This window comes from Lissotriton helveticus, chromosome 2_2 (assembly GCF_964261635.1).
Source record: "Lissotriton helveticus chromosome 2_2, aLisHel1.1, whole genome shotgun sequence".
Taxonomy (NCBI): Eukaryota; Metazoa; Chordata; class Amphibia; order Caudata; family Salamandridae; genus Lissotriton; species Lissotriton helveticus.
In genome coordinates, this window is record NC_136060.1 from 152,929,897 (window position 1) to 152,945,410 (window position 15,514).

Sequence of the window (15,514 nt, forward strand, 5' to 3'; positions counted from 1 at the left end):
GTACCGTATCTGTTGATTTCAATGTTGTGTTGTTTTATCATGTCATTCTTCTACTTTTACTGGAGTCGTGACACCCTGACAAAGCCAATGTCTTTTTATAACAACACCCCCTTATATTGTGTCTAGTATGAGTGGAGTGGTATTTTGGTAATAGTGTTCAGGACCTATAAAGGGTATAACGTGTCACGAGGCTATCAGCATAGATATTTTCATCCACCTGATTGTAGCTATTTCTAAATTAATGGGTAATATTTAGTAGTATGTGCAGAATAAAGTAATTGTCCTTTCTATAAGAAAAAAATGCTGCCTGGACAATGCTTTATTGAGTAGTTTTGTGATGTATCAGCAAGCTGGAAGTACTAGTCTACACCACCTCTCATGGGTAGGCTTTGTACTGCTCTGCTTTGCTACCTTGAAGCCAAGGTATAGTAGCCAAATGATACTATTGTGTACGTAGATATCCTTCACAGTGTGTTATGGACTTAATACTTGAAAAGGACTCACATCCTTCGCAACTAATAACCCATTTGCTTGCACTGTGTTACTTAAATGCTTCCCACGGGTTGATTATTGGATTCCAAATATGTTGTCATAATTTTCTGTGCCTCTCCATACTGACCTTAAGCTTTTTTAGAAATGGGAAATATGTTCAGCCATAAATATCTGTCAAGATTCATATTCACAATCAAATTTCATGTATTAAATGCCTTATATATAATTTCTAACTTGTTAGCACTGAAAAGGTTCACGAGGAAGAGGAAGAGGACTTGACATTTAACAGAACATGGATTCTAGCTCCAAAGATTCATGAAGGAGACATCACTCATATTCTAAATTCTTTACTTCAAGGCTATGACAACAAGTTTCGACCTGATATTGGAGGTATGTGTTTTTTGTGTACCATTAACAGTTCAAATCACTTGACAGTCTATATTTCATACAATGGCAAGCAACTACACTGTAAGTTTACCTGTTTATGTTTGGGTATGGTAAGCTATATGAAGGTCACTCAGGTGATGTAGCTTCTCTTTGAAAAGAAGTAAAACATTGCCCTCCTATCTTTTCTGATTTATTCATCATACGCACTTAGGGACAGATGTACGATCCTTCCATTTTGCGAGTCTCAAATTGCGTTGTTTTGCGCCTCTCAATGTATGACCCACAAAATGGAATGTACACCTGCGTCTCAGACACTGTTTGCAATTTCTAATGGGGTTGCAAATGACCTGCCTCATCAATATCCATGAGGCAGGGTGCAATTTGCGACCCATTGAGAATGGCCAGTGCTAACAGGGATGGTAGCCTCCTGGGGTTAGCAGACCACCATGTCTGTGACTACTTGAAAAAGGGATGCATTTAAAAGAGAAAAATTAAAAGTTTCTGTTTCTCTTTTTAAGAGCAGACAGTGGTCCCTGGATCCACTGCCTGCTCTTAAAAAAACTTTTGCATACATTTACAAAGGGGAAGGGGTCCCCTGGCGACCCCTTCTCCTTTGAGAGTGGCTTACCGCCTATTTGAAGTAGGTGGTAAACTCTGAGTGGTTTGCAACCGCAAATGCGTTCGCAAAACAATGGTACATACCATATGGACTCACTATTAGCAAGGGACGCCCTTGGCACGCTCCTTCCTAATAGCGACTCGCAAACACTATATTGTGAGTCACCGAATAGCATGTGTACATACCACCACTGCTTTTTGCTGTCGCAAGTGGGCCAATTTATCTTTTGCAACTCTGAAAAACATCTGACCCTTAGTCCCAAACTGCGTACACAATCTATCTTTTCCTTTGCAGATGTTTGCAGGTGATGCCAAATCTAAAATTAGGATAGATGGTATATATTAGTGAGGGGCAGAGTGGGGGCACAATTTTAAAACAAATAAATACTTTGACACAATTTAAACACATCCGCTAATATGGCAGATTTAAAGAATCACATGCTAAGCCCTTTAACTGAGAGGTGTACATTAAGAATTGCAAAATAAATATCTAATGTCCAGTCATAAATTCACCATATTAACAGTCTTCAGACAGAGAGAGAATAGGTGAAGTCGTTGGCTGGAAAACTAGACTGGAGATAAAGGTGCAGGGGATAAAATGGAGCTGATTGTACCTGATAAACCAAACATACTCATAAATGTACGTCTGTTGATTGACCCTTACATTTACAGTAACCTTCTGCCAGAATACACTAGTTATTTTCTTTTTACTTGTTTTTTGCCATTTTTCTAAGAAAAAGAACAAAATCCATAATGCGCACAATACAAGCTATATATCCACAAATTGACATATAGAAGAGCATTAAAGAAAATGCTGATACATATCACATGAAAAAAGAAAACAGAATAACCACTAAACATCACAGTGCAGGTACATATAATAGTAGATCTTGATAAGTAAGTTCATCACAACTGGTCAACTATCCTCGCAATTATTTGAATAGTGGGAGACATATCAGTCAGTGAGTTAAGGATAGAGCAGCAAATAGGAGCGAAGCGGCTGCCGATCATTTTTGACCGGGAGGTAGGAGGTAGCAAGGACGCATAGACATCACTAGTAGTATCACAACACATCAAATCCTTCAGCCAAGCTTTCCCCAATGGCGGTGAAACTCCCCCCAATGCAAAGACACCTGCCTCTTGGCCAACAGTAGTGCAATTGCAGCAATTGCAGTAGAGCGCCTAATACCAACCCGCAGAGGGAAAACATACCCCAATAGCGCCAGTAATGGTAAGGCCGTGAGTTTGATCTCACCCATTAGTCCAAGATGTTCAAAAAACACTTCCCATGAAGCTAAGAGAGCTGGACAATTTCACGCTAAATGGATAAAATCAGTATTCTCCATCACACTCCTACGACAAATTTCTGGCACTAATCTTTTGTTTTAAATGAACAATAGTCAGTGGGGACACATTTAGAGGCAGAAACCTTGTATATGCCCTCAAGGTATCCCCAACATGGATTGTGTCAATTTGTACACTATCCTTGGTATTAAAAATCCTTAGACAAACAAAAGGGAGGGTTTGTTGATGCTTTGACACAGTATTATTATGAGGCTCTCATCAGAATGTAGTCATCTTAACAACCACACCACCTGGAGTGAGACTACAATGGTATTCTAGTTCATCCCTGGAGTTTCCATATCTTCGTTTTGTATATTGCAAATACTTCTCATGGCCAGATCTCTGCACTAATCAAGGGCCACAATATCAGGATTAGTCTGAGTTTGGGTCTGGTTTAACCACTCGCAAGACTGACTTCTTGATTCCTGAGCTCAGATGATATGCGATACCAAGGGTACAGTATACAAATTGACTAACCATGTGGAGAACAATTGGAAATGACAGCTACAACCATAGAGAATAGTACAGTGTGTTGTGTTATTTGTTTTGTAAATATATCCACAATTTGAGCACTGCATTGTTTGCACTATGAATACCTTTCTCACACCTGGCTGTAATTTAAATTGACCAATGTATCATTGAAAGAAACAAAGTCTGTCTTGAACTTATGTTCTTAAGTGAGTTCTTTAGCAATAGATTTATTACAATAATTGATTTTGGATACCTCAAAGGCATATACTAGGTTTCCATCTCTGAACAGGCCCCACAGGACTTTTTTTCAATTAAAATGTGGTTCCCCTGGTCCTCGTGGGCATGTAGGGTTGACCTTCCTTAATAAACAGATGCTCTAATATTGTGTGCAGGATCCAACAGGAGCAAAATTCTTTTCAGTTTCTCTCCATTTCCACCAATGACCAAAAGTTCTGACTAGGGAAGGTCCCTCTATACCCAGATACTATGAGCACTTTAAACCAAGTCAAGACTTTTACATTCACACTTAGTAACTATTTAGGAGTTCAGAATCCTTCAGCAGAGCAAGGCTACAGGATACAGCCAAAGAGGGTGGCTCCAAGAGGCCAGATACCTCATCCATAGGTTACCACTGATGTGGATTTGCTGCTTTACACAAGCTAAGAGTCGGAGAAACCTGCATCTTCAGCCCAGCAGCATTGCACTTCAGTAGGATTGGGTTGGCAGGTCTGTCCCAGTCTTCCAGAGGTTTTGAAGCTGATAAACATTCTAATAACCAGGTTTGTAGGGTTGGTAGAAGTCAAGCCAGACACAGTCAAGGGTTCCAGACCTCAGGAACAACACTTGAGGTTCAGGACTTACTACAGAAAAGACCAACAGCAGGGTCTGGGTCAGGTCCAGTTTGAACTGATCAGCTGGACATTTGCCCGGAAGGCCTCTTACTTCTACCCATGGAGAAACTCTTTCCTGTGCATCCCCATTAAATGCAAGTATGATCCCTTCCTATTTTCATACTGGGTACAGATTTTCTCAAACGGATTACATCTCCAACCATATCCATAGCTTTAATGGGCCTTTTAAAATTGACCACCCAACAAGTGAAGACAAAACATGTATTTACACTCATAATATAAATCCAAAGTTGGTGTCCAAATGGCTTTGTGAATCATGGTGGTAAGATCCACCCTTTTATGATTTTCACAAATCAAATAAAGTATTATATTATTATTATTATTATTAGCTTTTGGAGCAGGGCTTCAATACGAAGACTAGGATGAACTTCACTAGAAAATTAATGTTGACATTCTACAGGCAGTTTAGGTAGATTAAGGGCAACTCTCTAGCTATATGGAATTTCTGGGAACACATTTTCTCTTTTTTTTGTGGAGGGAACACAGTTGTACTTCTCAAACTCAAATGAAAAGTGTGATTTTTAGTTGAGACTGTAGTTGCAGGGGTGAAGGTGCACAGCAATTGAGACTGTCAGGTAACTAGATTTGTAGAAAAATATGTTGTGGACGAGATACTTTACGTCATCGTGTATTTGATTTGATCAATGTATTCAGCGATTGAGCATCCTTTAAATTTTCATTTGGACAGAAGGTACTTGGCTGTATGTGCAAAGGACATGAGACTTGTCAGGGAAATAGTGAAAAAAGGTAGTTGTTGGTGATTGATCATTTGGATGTTAAAGTTACATAAATCCATCCAGGAGTGGAGAGTAGAGGGAACTCACAATTATGTAAAGATGAACAAAGAGGATTCCTCTACCACCATCTGTCAAAATATTAACAGTTAAAAATGAAAACCCATGGTTCTTACTGTTGTACAATATTATATTGGGGTCAGAAATTTTGACCTACAATTATTTAGTATCCAGTGCATCGCCTACTCTACATCATTATTATTAGAATTTCTACTTTAAATCATATACATCATCTTATAATCTACTGTATTCACCTGTTATACTTACCTATAATTATCTTATGATTTAGTGATATGACTAAGTAGTGGATTTCGTTGAAATGTCATACAATTTAATGCGCTAAATAAAGTAGTGTTAAACCAGTACCAAGGACGTTTTTCATAATATTGTTTTAGACGACCAATATAATGATATTCTGAAGATATAGAAATCAAGCTTTTACAAATGTTTAGATGGCAAAAGACAAGATGTGTGTCACGTGGCATCCACAGTTCTTAATCTCAGGGCCTGATTCGCAAAAGTAAACTTAGACCAAAAGTATAAAGGCCCGATTCACAAAGGTAAAGTTAGACGAAAGACTAACTTTACGACTTTGGGTACTCACAAAGGGCATTTACTAGTCATATATGTCCTTTGTGAATACCAAAAGTCGAACTTTATGACTTTCAGTATTCACAAAGGGCATTTACGAGTAGTAAATGCCCTTTGTGAATACCCAAAATTGTAAAGATAGACTTTCTCCTAACTTTACCTTTGTGAATCGGGCCCGAAGTTTAGAACTAAAGTCTAACTTTACTACTACTAAAGTTAAACTTTAGGTCTAAGTTTAGATAAAAAGTCTAACTTAGACCAAAAGTCTAACTTTAGTAGTAGTAAAGTTAGACCTTTGGCCTAAGTTAGACTTTTGGTCCAAACGTAGACTAAAATTCGAACTTTAGTTGCAGTAAAGTTAGTCTTTAGGTCTAAACGTAGAATTCAGATCTAAACTTAGACTTTTTTGTCTAAGTAAACTTTTGTGAATCAGGCCCTCAGTAATTAGTTATACATCTGTCTAATCAGTTTAATCAGTCTTGACATTCGAGTCTCAAGATTTTAAAAGACAAACATGGGACAAACTAAATTGCTGTCAAATTTATATGCAATATTTGTGGGCATCTAAATGCACCATCTTGACATGCTTGATCTTCAAAGTGCCTCGGATAGAGAACATTGTTTATTTAAATGAATTTGACAGTTGCACTGGAAATATTAATTCTGGGTTGAATATTGATTATTTTTTCTGTTTTCAGTGAGACCGACGGTAATTGATATTGATGTGTATGTCAATAGCATTGGCCCAGTGGATCCGATCAATATGGTAGGTCACGACTAATCATGCAGTGCGACACTGAACCTGTAATTACCATCTGACAATACCGTTGAAAAATTTAAGGTCTAAAATTGTTTGAGGTGTATGGTGTTATTTCTAGATCATGTGCTCACTGACCAACTGTATACCATGCAATCAATATTTGAAGCCTCAGTTTGGGTCCCTGTAAGTACCCGCTGTAGCAGTGTATTCAACACTATGAAGTATTATTACGGCTTGTGCAACTCATTTTACACCATATATAAACTACAAATATAAACATATAAAAAAAATTAACCACCCTAACTGAAAATATAACATGATTGTTGGTATACACGTCGCAGTAATCGTCATTAGAAAATTCAGTGCATGATTATCTGACCCAAGATTACCGGGTTCAAAAACTGATTTCATGAGATAATTTCAAACATTTCTCTGATTCAATTGTTGAGGCTCTAGTTAAATATTTTGTTATCTTTTTCTCTTCAACTGACAGTGCCTTTGAACTAGGACTGTTTACTCAATAAACGTTTACCTTTTGTTTGAAATTATGAATATGTATTGTATTTTTCTAGAGCAATTTGCATCCCAGCAGTCTTTGTGGTTGTTTGGAGACTTGAGATGATTTCCATCACTAAAGCACAGAAAGGTCTCTTTGGTCATGAGTCTGATTGTTTCTTGTGTGCACAACACTCTGAACAGACTCGGGGCAAGCATTCGATGAGTAAATAACTTCTTCATTTACACAACAGTGTTTATTTTAGTGTGACACAGTCTAATAGTCCGTGATACAGCACAAATCAAACAGTGGGTAAGACTGTGTAAAACTGACAAGACACACAGGAACTGGGATTCAGGTGAAAAGGTCCTTGCTACTTGCTTACACTTTATGTAATCCTGAGCTGCTCACTTGGTATGTTTAACAATGAATGAACCTCAGATATTTCTTCGCAATCCGAGGAAAGTGATTGCCCAGCTGATTATAGCCAAAGCTTATTCTGAGTCACACATTATATAGGTGTGGTTTGCTATATGAGGTCTGAACTTTGGATGTTTGTAAGTACAGTAAGATCTCTCTGTCTGAGCCCCTGTCCATATCTTACTACATATCCTGAATAAATAGCTCTGCTATCTGAAGAAAGCACTTTTAGAATTTGTGTAACCTGAGAGATAACCCTTGCATTCAAAATGGCCACCTGTGTTTGTGCATGTGTGCACATGTACCAGCAGTGATCTTTGAATGGTTTTTCTCTACAGTATACTAAAATATACAAACATTGTCAAAGCCTCCATATAATAAAGTAAAAAGTGAACTTAATAACTGAACAGTAGTTGTATTAACGTATATTCGAGTCACTGCACCCACAAATATACAGATAAACATAGTCAGTGCACTAGTCAAAGCTTCTTCTGATACATTGAGGTTTTCCTGGACATACACATGTGCCACTAGTAAAGGTAATCCATTGCTAGGGGATTATTTCATTCGATAATAGTTTATGGTGCTATATAAACTAATGTTCATTTGAGGGTTTTAATATCAAGCACACATATTACAGTCCCAAATGAAGACTGAATGGATGGTACAAATGTTGAGTCGATGGAAAACCAAGAGAAAACTTGAGCATAAGAATTTATTAGGTGCTATTTCACAGAATCTGCAGAACATGGCAACATGTACATAAATGTGGTGAATTGTTGGTGCTGCACAGATGTGCTTGGTATTTTGTACATATATCTGTATATAGATTTGCAATGACAGATCCACTAAGTGTAGGATGTTTTGAATATAACTTTCTGTAGTAAACGATCCATCATGTGAATGCAGCATAGGAGGTTGAGAGTGGTTCTGGCTGCAGAATTATAAATGGATTGCAGCCTTCTGGTGGGATTTTTGTTGATCTCAGAATAGAATGTGTTCCCATAGTCCAGCTTGCTTGTGATGGTGTTCTGGGGCATGTGTGATGGTGTTCTGGATTCTAATTGGGAGCCATTTGAAAATCTTCCTCAGCATCTTCATAGTATGGATTCACGATGTGGGCATAGCATTGACTTGGGCAGTCATGCTGAGTTTGCTGTTAATGACAATCCCAAGGTTCTTGGCGTTTATAGGTCCTAGCTGTATTGGCCAGCAGGTGAAGTCCCACAGTGAAGTACTGTTTCCAAAGATCACTATTTTGGTCTTTCAGAGTTCAGTTTTAGACAGTCGGCCTTCATCCAGTGGGTGATTTCAGTCATGCAGGCATTGAACTTCATCAGAACTGCACGTGCCTTGTCAGTGAGAATAAGTTGTATGTTGTCGGTGTAGGAGAGGACCTTAATGTTGTGAGAACAGATGATGTTGGCTAGATGGATCATGTTTTTGTTAAAGAGGGTTGGGCCAAAGGAGAATCCTGGGGATCTCTGAATATGCTGCCACAGGCATCTGAGGTGTACGTTGTCAGGCTGACTAGCTGGTTTCTTACAGTCAGGAGTTGTGTCCTTGGATTCCAATGTTGTGTAGGTGTTGAATGAGGAAGCAGTGAGAGACTGTATCAAATACTGGGGAGAAGTCCAGGAGGATGAATGCTGCTGTGTCTCCTCAGTCCAGAGCCAAGCAGATGTCATCTGTGGTGATGATGAGGGCAGTTTCTGTGCTGTGGTTGAGTCTTAAACCAGACTGTAAAGTGTTGAGGAGTTGGTGGTTGTTGAGACACTCTATGAGATGTCTATTGATTATTTTCTCTTGGCTGTGAATGGCAGTAGGGAGATCAGTCTGTAGTTGCCAAGCATTGAAGGCTTCACGGAGGATTTCATCAGCAACAGGAGGCAGTTGAATGCTTCCACACATTAGGCGAAGGTCGCAGATGGAGGCATTCAGAATGAGTGTGAATATATTCCACTGATTGGTTACAGTCATCTGGAGTAGGCGTGGTGGGAGCTGGGGCACGATTGGGATCCTAAGTTAATGGGCTTCATGGTGGCCGTGGTTTCTTCTGGGGAGATGGAGGGCACTGTTGTTAGCATTGCTTCTTTGGATAAGATCAAGGGACATTTGGCGAGGTCTATTGGATCCGGTTGTGGTTTGAAGTAGCTGTAAATAGCAGTCATTTTGTTGCTGAAGATTATTTCGTGTTTACAATTTTATATAGCATAGATATGTACTGAAGGTATTGCGGTGCTTAATATGAGCACCAGTTACATTGCACTAGGTCACATTTTCTTTTAGGCACAGGCACATGTTGAGCTGATGCAGTGGCTCAAACTGGTTCCAAAGTTGACAGCTCTGGCCGTAGCACTAATTGATAGAGATTGTTGCAGAGGTTATAAAAGAGAGTTGATCAATATGGAGGCAGCTCCTGGTCAAGTGAAATCCCTCACAATGGCAATTATTTATTTGCTTCTAATGGAGCTGCCATTGATGCAATCAACCAGAGTGGTGCATTTGGTGGTCCGTATGGTTTGGTGGTAGTGTATCAAGGAAGATTTAAACTTACACCTGGCTATATTGTCCTGTTTCCATTTGCACTCCATTTGTTTGCAGTGATGTTTCATCAGTTTGAGTTCCTCCGCGTATCAACTGGCTTGGGGTCTAGATCTTGTAGTATTGCTGTGTCTGAGTAAGGCCAGGAATAGATGCAGGACGTGATCCAGTGGTTGAGTTTTTGATAACAAGGTAATATGGTTGATATATGTTTGCCAAACTCCATCAGCTGGCTGTTGGCTAATGTCTTGACATAGTGGCGGGAATATGCATGCCATGTTAGAAAATAAAAAAGGAACCTGTAAGGCACTTTGTCTACATTTCAGGTGTTATTGTTTAGGCAATAAAAGTTAGGTATCTTGCATAGTGCATAATGATGGCATTTAGCTGTACACATGTAGATATTGAAAAAGAACTACAGGAGAGGAAATGTGTCATGTATGTCATGAATGTTGTGCTTTTTTATGTTAGGTTGGCATGTGAAATTTTGTTATATAATTTTGTGTTATATTATGTTATGTTTATGATATGCATGTCAACGGCTGGAGTTTTCTCGTGACATTGAACAAAAGAACTTTCAAGCAGCACATCTTATCACCTTCTGACTTAGACAAGGAACAGAAGAGTTTTGAGGAAGTAAGCAAACAAGAGAGAGGACATGAAGGAGGATGAAAGTTAGCTCACACCATAATCAAGTTGATGCCTCAGTTGATGCCTAAAATGTACAAAATGCACAATGAATCTTATTCTATTTAGAAGCTCCATATGCCAGGAGGCATAATAGAGAATGACATAATCCAAAGGTGATAGGCCAAGTGCGATGAATGTCTTCTGCACTGTATGTAGCAATGACAAATTGAACACTCCTCCTCATAGTCTTGAGGTGCTAAACACCAGTATTATTCAGTTTGGAAATCGGTGGTGCAATAAGAAATCATGTATAATAGACGCTGTTCAGTCCTCGCCTGTAATATGGTATAGTCTTTCTCACTGATATTTTGGAAGTTCAAACTGTTCCCTTTAAAAGTGATTCTTTATCTGATTGAAAATAAGGGGATCAATACTACGCTCCTTTTTCAGGTATTGCCTTGAGACAGCTCTAACAATATGTTCAGTAGGCAGGTAGCCATATTAGTTTCCAGGCTTTCTGCTGTTATATCTTGCAAGATATATATTAGAAGGCTCCAGAAGTGATAGATAATTGGGCAGCCCCATACCATATGAAGGAAATCTTCAGAATCTTCTCTACACCTAGGACACCCTACCACTGCCCCAGCTACCTTTTCGCCTGGCATGCTGGGAAAAGATGATCATACTGTATATAATAAAATTTGGTAAATGTGGATCCCAGGTTCCTGTTCACTCGTTTGGCATACTCAAGAATACATGCCCATTTCTTGTCAGTCGATACAAAAGGGGATGATGGACGGAGCGTTTGAACAAATCAAACACTCATCCCCAGTCAACTGATCTGGGTTTAATCCATCACCATTCTTTAGTTCACTCAGCCACCCCAGTTCAGACATGGCTATATGCAAATCAGTCTGACCCTGTGCCTCATGGGAACAGTGCAGCCCTAAGTGTGACAGGGTATTCTCAGGCGTGAGTCCCTTGCTCACTTTGCCACTGGATTCAAGATAGCCTGGCTGATGAGGATTATGAATCCGAAACCGGTCCCAGGATGCTTGTTTCAAGGTCCAGGGAAGACATGGATTGGCAGTTCGGGCTGGACTGTTCCCATGAGGCACAGGGTCAGACTGATTTGCATATGGCCATGTCTGAACTGGAGTGGCTGAGTGAGCTAAAGAATGGTGATGGATTAAACCCAGAACAGTTGACTGGGGGTGAGTGTTTGATTTGCTCAAATGCTTCGTCCATCATCCCCTTTTGTATCGCTTTGTTCGCCCTAAGTGTGGCGGGGTATGCTCAGACGTGAGTCCCTTGCTCACTTGGCCACTGGATTCAAGATAGCCTGGCTGATGAGGATTATGAATCCGAAACCGGTCCCAGGATGCTTGTTTCCGGTCCAGGGAAGACATGGATTGGCAGTTCGGGCTAGACTGTTCCCATGAGGCACAGGGTCAGACTGATTTGCATATGGCCATGTCTGAACTGGGGTGGCTGAGTGAGCTAAATAATGGTGATGGATTAAACCCAGATCAGTTGACTGGGGGTGAGTGTTTGATTTGCTCAAACGCTCCGTCCATCCTCCCCTTTTGTATCTCATTTCTTGTCAGTCAGCACCTCCACCAATTGCTGTCCCTAGATTGTATCCAATGTGTTCATGGATAGTTAGAATGTAGGGGCTAAATATTTATGCATTACCATCATGTTTTTCACTGAATCACATGGGCAACTATGGTATACAATACTTCAAATTTCAGCAGTTCAGTCGTACTTTTCCCCAATGTCCCTTTAATTGCACTAATCAGGTAAGGCCGTATATGTCTGTTAGGTTCTCAAACATGGTAAGCAAACCCATATTGTACATATCACCAAGTGTAATAATGTCAGCCTGTGTCCAGGCTTACACAGTGTATGTCTTCGCCACAACTGCTAATCTAGGCACCCACCAAAGTCATAGGCCCGGGGAGTATGGTACATTGTACTCCATCCTACTAGTATGTTTAACCCAACACTCTCTGACTGCATGCAATGATTATCAGAAATGTGTCTCCTAGTCTACTTCTGTAGTACAACACCTTCAATAACTCAGCACTGCGAGTCATATTCAACAAGACCATTCACTCTGGATCCGAATACACAATCAGCCATTTCAACATCCAAACCAGTTGCCCCACCATATAACATATTTCTGAGTTGGGTATTCCTAACCCACCTTTATCCCATGGTTGTAAGGCCTTTTCTTTGGAAAGATGTCTCTCTTGCGAGGGACAGATTAATCCTGACAGAATAGATCTGAGTTCTTAAAAGACGTAAGCTGGAAGATCAGAGGCCTTGCTATGAAATAGTACAATAGTCTAGGTAGTCTAATAATTTTGGCTATGGATTACGGAGGACAAGAGGAGTTCAGTCAAGAATTGAAGGACTTTCTAATAAATGTAAATATATTATCTATAATGTTACATTATTTATATAATATATTTTATATATCTATATATAGATATACATGTATACATATATATGAGTATTAACATGTGTGTGTATAGATCAATAAATCAGTGAGTGGGAGTGTAAGTACTGGTATGGCTCTGTGAATGAGTTAGTAAATGGTTATGTGGGAGTGGCAGTAGGCAAATAAAAGATTTGATAGGGGTGTGAGTGGGTGCGTTAGAGATGCTGTTGATGATGTCATCAGTGATGTCATATGAGATATCATCGGTAATGTGACTGACCATGTCATGAGTGATGTAATATGTGAGGTCAGAAACAGGGCATTGCGGGGGCGTGAGTTATAGTTAGGTCAGCTAACTAAAACGGCTGAATTTCTCTGGTTTTGTACAAGTGAAATGTCAGCCTAACTATAACCTTTGTTTTTTTCTATGAATTTCTAAGTTTTTTTAAAGACTAATTTCTAACTATATTGTACCTGAAACATGTGGTTTTTCAGTGAATTTCTAAGGTTTTTTAAAATGCTAATTTCTAACTATAACATCCCTGAAACCTGTGTTTTTTCCTGGGAATATACATATGGCCTAAGTTGCAAGGATGTCCCGCCGTGATTCGGCGGCAGACGCCCAATCAGGCGAGAGATCTTGCACAGGAGGGTGGGACTCTATTCAATAAAAAGCAGATGTTCCAAACTATTGTTGTGGTTGAAGTGATTTGAAATGTCTCGTGAACAAGGATTGACTTCTAAAACGCGTTGAGCCACGAACGTTAATACTATGTCAGTCTGGGAAGTAGAAGCATGCTGGTGACTCACTGTATAAGGAAAAATGTTCGTGAGAGGCATCCTGACCAAGGGCAATTTTGAATGTGTGGATTTGTTTGCGGCTTGGCCCAAGTCGCGAGGATGCCCGCCGTGATTCAGCAGACCAGTGGTGTTGGGAAGATCCGGCACCGCACACAGGATGATCACGCTCCCCAGTGAGTGTTCTGTTGTTTGCAGCAGGCTCTGCATGTCCAGCAGACATTTACCCACTTGGGATATGATTTTAACAATTACTTTCCCACAACAGCCGCTCCCACTGGCGTTGTATGCATGGTTTGGACTGCTAATACCAGAAGGCATTGCTGCAGATGCCCAATCAGGCGAGAGATCTTGCTCAGGAGGGTGAGACTCTCTTCAATAAAAAACAGGTGTTCCAAACTATTGTTGTGGTTGAGGTGATTTGAAATGGCTCATGAACAAGGATTGACTTCTGAAATGCATTGAGCCACGAACTGTAATACTATGTCAGACTGGGAAGCAGAAGCATGCTGGTGGCCTCACTGTATGAGGGACGTTTTCATGAGAGGCATCCTCACCACAACTTTGAATGTGTGGATATATATATATATATATATATATATATATATATATATATATTAATTGAAACTTGGTGCCCGTCCTAATGTGTGTTTTTTAAAAAGAAAGTAGGAGTTTTTCATGCATTTTTCTAATTTGGTAATTTTGACATGATATTTTAATATCGGTTTTATCCAAGAGTATTTTAGAAATATGCATTTTTTGCACATTTGCACTATATTTGCACATGCACTCGCACTTCAAAAACATATGTATATACTTTTTTCACAGAGTGTATCAGGGTGTAATAGTATGTTACTAAGACAACAGACATCAAGAAAAAAAAATTGGGAATTTGAACTGAATAAGTGTGATATTACTTGGACAATAGAATAGACAACATAGGTGCGTTGATCACATGTTTATGTCCATGAATAAGCAAAATAGGGGGAAGAAGGAGGTGTTTAAAAACTTTTTAACCTTCTTTTTATATATATTTTTTTCAATAATGCTTTGAGAGTTATTTATCTATACATATTTATATGTGTATATATGCATTATTTATAGAGTTATCAATCGCGATATTTTAACATGTACCTGTTTTCCATGATTGTTTATGAGATCTATAGTATGTCTTCAATGTCTATACCAGTGATGTCATCAGTGATGTCACTGACCATGTCATGAATGATGTAATATGTGACATCATCAGCAGTGGATTGCGGGTGCGCGATATATAGTTAGTGCAACTAACTATATATCTAACTATATATGGAATTTCAATGGTTTTGTGTGAGTAAAATAAGGTTTTTTAAATGCTAATTCCTAACTATATATGGTCTATAACCTATGGTTTTTTCAGTGAATTTTCAAGGTTTTGTAAATGCTAATTCCTAACTATATATGATCTATAACCTATGGTTTTTTCAGTGAATTTTCAAGGTTTTGTAAATGCTAATTCCTAACTATATATGGTCTATAACCTATGGTTTTTTCAGTGAATTTCAATGGTTTTTTAATAGCAAATATCATAAGCTGTCGAATGTCAAGTACGTGGTAAGTGAAAACATTTTTGTGTTTATGCACACTGATCTGCTTTGAATGGTGCCCCCCCCCTCATTTCTATTAGGAGTACTCTCTCTTTGCAGATAGTGAAAGGTAGTTAACGCAGGCCTTTGCCCCCGTTGTAATCCGTCGTGCCTGCTTCTCTCTCCATTTGATTGATTGTTATCCAAGTATTTACTGTTTTAGAATTAGTTCTCTTTGGTTCATTCT

General features: G+C 39.2%; 1 protein-coding gene across 1 annotated transcript in view; it reads left to right on the forward strand.

The window, feature by feature from the left end:
• Positions 1-737: 737 nt before the first annotated feature.
• The window catches only part of GABRG1 (gamma-aminobutyric acid type A receptor subunit gamma1), a 656,698-nt gene continuing 641,921 nt past the window's right edge, over positions 738-15,514 (forward strand). Inside the window, exons 1-2 of the mRNA XM_078678237.1 lie at positions 738-882; positions 6,307-6,374. Coding sequence (XP_078534363.1) covers positions 6,372-6,374 — 3 coding nt within the window. The 5' untranslated portion in view covers positions 738-882; positions 6,307-6,371. The remainder of the gene's footprint in view (positions 883-6,306; positions 6,375-15,514) is intronic.